The sequence below is a fragment of the Aptenodytes forsteri genome, unplaced genomic scaffold (genome assembly GCF_000699145.1).
Source record: "Aptenodytes forsteri isolate BGI_AS27 unplaced genomic scaffold, ASM69914v1 Scaffold137, whole genome shotgun sequence".
Classification (NCBI taxonomy): domain Eukaryota; kingdom Metazoa; phylum Chordata; class Aves; order Sphenisciformes; family Spheniscidae; genus Aptenodytes; species Aptenodytes forsteri.
Window position 1 is genome coordinate 2471273 of NW_008796221.1, and position 7810 is coordinate 2479082.

The 7810-nt window shown below is 35.9% G+C and overlaps 1 protein-coding gene across 1 annotated transcript in view; it reads right to left on the minus strand.

The window, feature by feature from the left end:
- The window catches only part of CPNE8 (copine 8), a 107506-nt gene that overhangs the window by 19683 nt on the left and 80013 nt on the right, over window positions 1-7810 (minus strand). Inside the window, exons 13-15 of the mRNA XM_019474582.1 lie at window positions 5422-5468; window positions 4477-4658; window positions 2413-2540 (exon numbers count right to left, since the gene is read on the minus strand). Of these exons, the coding sequence (XP_019330127.1) occupies window positions 2413-2540; window positions 4477-4658; window positions 5422-5468 (357 nt within the window). The remainder of the gene's footprint in view (window positions 1-2412; window positions 2541-4476; window positions 4659-5421; window positions 5469-7810) is intronic.

A 7810-nucleotide genomic window follows, 5' to 3' on the forward strand; every position in this document is an offset into this window, starting at 1 on the left:
TGCGCACGTCTCTAACTCCTCTTGTTTATTCCCCATGCTGCGTGCGTTTGCATAGAGGCGTTGAAGTTGGGCCCCCGATGAAGCTGTCTTACTGGCTGGAGTTCCTTTGTGCTGCTCTTCAGGCGCTCTCCTGCTGACCTGTGTTCCTTCTCCAGGCTCTGGGCATCTATTGCTGGTCCTGGCATCAAAGTGGTACGAGTGGGATGGATTGAGGTTCCCCTCCCCCGGCATCTCTCATTGTTTCCAGAGATGTCATCAGAGGCATAGTTGTAATAGGAGGGATTTGGGAAGAAGACATTTCTTTGAGACTGAAGGTACCTTCAAAGAGTAACGGCAGGCTAGATCACAATTTCTAGTATGATGTCTGTGAAAGTCAATAGAATAGCCAAGAAACTGACCCTTGAAAGAAAATGATGTTACTGAGAACTGGACCGATACATGGATTGTATTAAGGATGATCATGCAGTGGAAATCCTCATGACGATACTTAGCTTTTCCTCTATAATTTAGTGTGATTTGCTACCAGAAGGGAGTTCCCAAAGTTTGCAACAACTTGATATTTAGACAAAAGTTCAGTGGAAGAACTACAAATGCTGGTGACGGGCTTGTGTAATTCTGCAAAAGTTGACAAATATTCCTGAGAAACAACTGCTGAGAAATGGAACTCAATTTATGCCAATGCTTTGATGGTACTAGATCAAGAATTTCAATTTTTGCAATGAACAGGAGGCTTGAGGTTAATTGCCAAATTCTGAACCAGCCAGCTCAGCTGATACGACCAGTTCTAAAGAAGAAGAAAGAGCTAGAAAAGTCAATGGGTTAGATTTCCAGTTAACATGGCTAATGCAGATACTGAATGCCACATATACAGAATTCAGCTGTCACAAGGATTGGCATATTTCCTCACAATCTGAAAACTGCTACTGGAGAGATCCTGTCAAAGGAAAGATTAAAAGGAGACAGCTAGTTGCTAAAGACAAGCAATGGAATATACATGTACATAATTTGAATGGTATGATTCGAAGATAGAACAACTAATCCTAGTGATAGATAACTGAAATCAGGTATCTAGCCATGCTAGGGTGCACAGAAAATTCTTTGCACCATAGAATTTGCAAATTATTTTTCATTAGGCTGTAGAACTAACAACAGCAAGAACAGACAGTAAATAAATATTTCTTGCTCTAACAATTAACTATACTGCAAGCTCATAAATAAAACATTAACAGTACAATAATTTACACATCCCTACCACTTTATCTTATAAACATTAGTTCTTTCTCTGTATGTATAAATAAAATAAAATCTGTTCAGGTAGTTAGCTAAATTATCTGAGACATACCACTTTTCCTATACCAACACATGGAGGTATACTGTAAAGTCAAGATCTTGTCTGCCAAAATAAGGCAACATTATCCTTCGTAAGAAACTTCTACAAACACAAGAAGGGTTTTACTTTGAGAAGTTAGATGAGGTGTTGCATAACGCAGCACCATGGCTCTCCAACGGTGGCTGCTGTACTATTGCCTTAACAGTACCACCACCAGCTGGGAATTGTTGCCACAGAGCGCCCTAGAAAATTTTGTTGACGATTTGGACGTTTTGAGATTAGACGAACTACATATGCCTAAAAAAAAAAATCCGTTTTATAATTTTTTTGATAGATTTATGTCTTTTCTGTGAAGCAAAAATACTCCAAAGGACAAAAAAGGAACATGGCAGAGTGATCTCTCAAAAATTTTCTTTCATTATGATTTCTCCTACCACAGAGCGCTAGTAAATTTTGTTGACGATTTGGACGTTTTGAGATTAGACGAACTACATATGCCTAAAAAAATCCGTTTTATAATTTTTTTGATAGATTTATGTCTTTTCTGTGAAGCAAAAATACTCCAAAGGACAAAAAAGGAACATGGCAGAGTGATCTCTCAAAAATTTTCTTTCATTATGATTTCTCCTAAGATTTTAACACAGGGTGGATCAACTGGATCACTTGCATTTATTTTTAATCAGCAATGAAATTCTGCATAATACTAGCACATGGTCTTCAAACCTACTCAAATTTATGTCTTTTCTGTGAAGCAAAAATACTCCAAAGGACAAAAAAGGAACATGGCAGAGTGATCTCTCAAAAATTTTCTTTCATTATGATTTCTCCTAAGATTTTAACACAGGGTGGATCAACTGGATCACTTGCATTTATTTTTAATCAGCAATGAAATTCTGCATAATACTAGCACATGGTCTTCAAACCTACTCAAAGGTACAAGTTAATCATGTTAGACCGAATAAACAAAACAACTGTAAATACCTTTTTCAATATTTAGCATGATGTAAAAATGTTAGCCTTTTATATGTGACAGTTGTACTGACAATAAGAAGTTTCTGCAAAGTACCTGTTGTGATGCTTACCTGGCTACATGATTAATTACAGGGGCAAAGTTTGTTGGTCCATAAAGCTGTACAGATTTTAGACTCCTGTAATATGCCTCCATTACACCATCAATTCCATGGCAGTATGGATTTTGAGGGTTTCCATTCTAATGAAAATAAGAGATGATCAATCACTAAAAGTAATCACGAAGCAAAAATGATATAAGTTAGTGAACACTACCCAGTGTACATTTTTAAGTGGCAAAGACATAAGCATTCTAGGATCTATTCCGAGAGTATACTACAAATGCCCAATGTAAGCGCCATGGCTGGTTGTGAGTGATAACTGCTTAGGGAAGGAGGTTCTAGCAGCCTCATGTTATATGCAGTCTGAATCACTGGAACTGGCTCCTAGGCACAAATACCATCTTAAGTAGAATTGAACAGTCTTTCTTACATGCAACAGTAACAGGCATTTCCCCGTGAGGATTTAACATATGAATTACAGGGCTGATGTAAAACTGGAATCATGTTTAGGAGCACAATTCTGGCTCAATAATTTCTTATTTTAAAGATGTGAAAAAAAGAAATGGTAGCTAGATCCTCATGTTCATACACTATGTGAGTATAAGGTAAACTATAAACTCATCATTGTTTTGGTACAATGTTTCTGCATTGGAAAACTGATTTTCAACCTGGTATAAACAGATGAAGAAAGGAACTTATTCTTTGGGAATCCACTGATATGGCTGGGACTGTAAATTCTTTGGGTAGGCATTTTACTACCTATCTCGATAGTGACTCTATAATGAGGATACCTATTTACAGATGACAATACAAACATATAAGCTAAATCCCAGATTACTGACCCATGTCAGGCCAGACAAATGATCCACGTAAGGCTTCAAAACCTTCCAAATCACCTTACTCTCCTTCACGTGCAAACACCTCATTGGCTTAATGTGCCAGTATCTCATTCTGAGGCAGAGTATACCTCCCTGAGAATCTAGAAAAGCAAAGGGGATTTTTTGATGGAATTGATCTAGAACATTAAAATAGAGTGTTGAAAACACTGCTTAGCATGCCTATTATATATGGAGGAAGGAAGGAAAAAAAGACTGTTTTTTCCTCTGTAAAAGCACCACAATGCCTCATGAATTAACTGAATTAATTTTAGAAACAACTTTTAAAACTGAAAGTAGCCAGGAATAAGGCTGCTGTTTTAATAGCCTTAAGATTATATATATCAATATAATTGAACTTGCTACACAAAAGTCCAAAGGAAGTCTGTGATTCAAATGAATTATCTGCAATTGCACATGTTTTAAATTACTATCCATGTGAAAAGCCTTTCCTTGAGATAAGACATGTGGCATTGTTTTCTAGCACAGGTTGACAGAAGAAATACACATCTACAATCACCAGTCTTCTGCCATGTCTTTGCTGCTATCTAATTAAAACTCACCCGATATACCTACACTTGCTGTAATTCTGACAACTTTATCCTACTCAGAGAAGAACAAAAAACTCAAAATAAGCAAGTAGATAAACATCCACACTAATCACAAGCATCAGTTATAACGCATCAACCTTTCTGGCAAATCCTGTTAGATTTTAGGTTTGTAATTTAACTGGCACATGGACCAGTCTCAGATTTGTTCTTGTCACCTCAGGTTATAGTCCATTTAGTTATCTTTATGTCTCTAAACTAGCAGCCTGTAAAAGATAAAGAGATCCCAGAAAATGAGAGAGAACAATAACAATAATGAAAGATTATCTTGGATCATGATTCACTTGCTTCTTAAGATAGATTAGCTTCAATCTGAAGTCTTTCAAGCATCTGTTTCTCATGCTGCTACAGCTGAGGTTATAGATGATTACTTTTCTTTATTACTATTTTTGGCCTACAGGGACTTTTTGACTCTGGATTTCTCTCAGTAACTTCACTATGATGAAAAATTTTGAAACAGTCTTTTAGACAGAAGAATTAGCACATTCTCTGTTCTTTACTTGTCCAGTAATTGCTTAAGACTGCAACCTTAAGTCCCAAAATTTTATTGTACTAAAGAAATTCAAACAATATATAAATATTTATTTACTTACCAGTGCAAATTCATGTGATACTCTTCCATCTGGAGGCAGTCTAGCTCCAAAACCTAGAGCTGGGAACATTTTATCACTATCATAGTCCTGAATTATTTCACCTACTGCTTTCAGTGCCATGCCATAAGCATTCAGCTGATAGGGATTCATGTAGTGCAGTGAAGTAGGCTGTGAAGGGTTACCTGTTGAATCAAGGATCAGATTTACTTTAAAACTGAATCACTTCAAAATTTTCTCTTTTAAAAATGTTAGAAATCTAAGAAAGCAGAAATTGGAAAGAAAAGATCATTAAAAGAAAATTAACTTATTTCCTATATACATAACTATGGTTGTATCAGGTAAAAATGCAATGTTCTGAATACGTTTTTAATAGGTGAACAGTAGTAGCTGTAAACCTTCAGCGTTGAAAGGGCAGCAAGAAACTGTAATTAGACTTGTAGATTTGTGTCATTTTATAATATGATATACACTTTTAAGATGAAATTTACGGAAGTATTATGACATTCTGAAAGCAGCTTTGGAGGAGGATCAAAACTTATCTCTGCTTCACCCCACTTCACTCCTTCCTTTTGCCCCTCTCAAGGGGGTCTTCTAAGTTAGTCAGTTTTCTCCCAGCAATAATATAAAACAAAACAAAAAAATCAGAAAGTACATAAATATTTGCAAACTGCTCCTACTTTTTCAATTCTATATGTAACTTTTTGAGTTTCTATCTGTTTTGTTTGCTGTTCTGTTTGCTCTGCTTTTCTGGACAGGAATTGGCCTCTAGTGTGTTGCTCAGCAAAATGGAATCCTGATTCCAGGTGGTGCCAGGCATACAGATAATCAATAATACAATGAAATTAAACAGAATACTGATATAGATACATACACACACACACACATATGTACGCTTAAAACTGAACATAGCACATACATACACAAGATGTTTATTTTTATTCTTACCATTTGAGGCTGTGAAATCAATAGCTACTGTGAAATTGATTTGGGTTCTGTACAAAAAGCAAATACAAATCTTATTAATAGTTTTACTGTTATGTGGAAAAATAAACAAGATATTATAACATTGTTTGTGGACAAACTGTAGGACACTGACTTTCTAATACAGGAAATAAACACTGAAAATACTCTTTTATAAGGTTCCAGCCAAGAGCTATGCAACACTATTTTATTAACACACTGAAAACAGTTACTTTACTCCATCCTTCCTTTTTTCATTGTTTATGAAAAATCCAAAATCATTAATAAGGTTATTAATATCCATAAACATTATTAATTCATTTTCAACAGTAATACTGATTTTTCCTTGGACATATTTTTTCCCTAGTCATGGAAGACTTTGACAAGGGAAGTAGGCTTTTACTAATTTGCTCCTTTTCTTAACACTAGAACTGTGTCTTCAATCAGAACATGTTTGAAATCATGCTATGCATAAAATCTTTGGACAGGATATCATAGTTTTTGGCAGTGGGTTTCTTTCATGTGATGAACATAGTCAATACTTTGAGTGAGCATATCAAGGTAATTCTTGGAAGACAAAAGTAAAATCTGAAAGCAGGAATATAAAGATCTGTATTTGGAGCAATAGCTAAATAAAGCCATTATCGTGCATGGATCAGTTGTTAGCATAGACTTATTGTCAGAAAAATTAATCGTTAATAGACTTTTACAGAGTGACAATCCAATTAAACGCAGTTCTGTTCTGCAACTTCCTTCAGGACAAAATACTGTTGTTCTGGAGATAATCTCTTAGCTAGTAACACTCTATCAGGAAAAAGAGTTTGTATAAATTTGAAAATTGACTTTTTGCTCAGTCTTTTACACCAACCTTCGAATTTCTGCCTCTCAGTGTGTGTAACTATGAACTTAATGACCAAATTAGCAAACATTAAAGCTCATTGAAAGTTACTGAACAGATGCTCTTTGAAAGTTACTGAACAGATTTAACTCACGCACTTTTAGATTAAACATCAACAGCCTGACACCTGGCCTTGCAGTAGTGGTTTTACTGCTTAAATAACCTGACGTGCCCAGAGAAAATAATTCATAAAATTCATAATTTCATAAAAAGCTGGGTATGAAAAAAAAATTCACATGGAATCACTTTATCATACTGATCAAGGCTAATGCAAACTAAGCTAGGTTATAGGTGGACTTTGTCTCCAGAAAGTGATAAAAGCCTACCAATGCCCACAGTATCAAGAATAGTCCTTGGAACATCTTCAGCCTGGAATATGTCTAAAAACACTGTGGCCTCAATATGGACTTCAACAAAAAAACCCCCAGTGAAAGCTGCTGCAATCTCTGAAAAGTTGAGAGACCTACGCTTTATGAGAGAAGTTTTCTGCCAATACTTCTGCATTCTGCTTTATGCAGTTTCACCAAAAAATTTTTAATGACATGACAAGTCAGATTATGTTTGATCTGTACCCAAATGTCAGGCCCTGTGCCTTCTTAATCACAATGTCCTTCTGCACTGTCAGTGAGTTGTAAGAATAAAGATCCTAAGAAGTGCATGTCAACTAGTTTTCTACAACCATCATTATAGTGTGCAGAAAAGTTGTCTTCCTCAGATAATAACACATTAGGAAAAACAATAACAAAAAAGTCTAATACAATACCATTTCTAGATTTATGCTTACAGTCCTTATTGGCATCGCTAAGCAAAACTGCTTTTGGGCTATAATCTCCCTATACTTAAATTTTAAGGGCTTTGGTGTGGTGCAATGTTTGAAGAGTAAAACAAGACTCCTCCAAGCATTACATGTCAGGTACACGAACTACAGAAATCCTTCAGCATGCTGAAGAATGTGTCACTGAGAAAAAAACCTCAAACAGCTTTTCTTCTGCATAAGAACAGGAAAACTTACTTGTAAACTCATTTCCTGGATCAGCTACTCTGATCCAATTGGTAAGAAGAAATGAGTTTCACAGATTCTGAATTCAAGACAGAAACAAGAGAAAGCACAGTAAAACAAGATTAAAAAAGAAAATGGCTAACAAAAGTAAAAGAAAAAATATTAAAACCACATCTAATGGCAAAAAGGACAGTCAATTTTCATGTGACTACAGGCAATGACTGATAGCATCAGTTTCTGGAGTATTTCTCAAAGCGGTTGTCATGGTTTAACCCCAGCCGGCGACTGAGCACCACACAGCCACTCGCTCACTCCCCCTCAGTGGGATGGGGGAGAGAATCGGAAGAGTAGAAGTGAGAAAACTCGTGGGTTGAGATAAAGACAGTTTAATACTCAAAATAAAGAATAAAAAAAGAATATACAAAAGCAAGTGATGCATGATGCAATTGCTCACCACCTGCCAATGGATGTCCAGC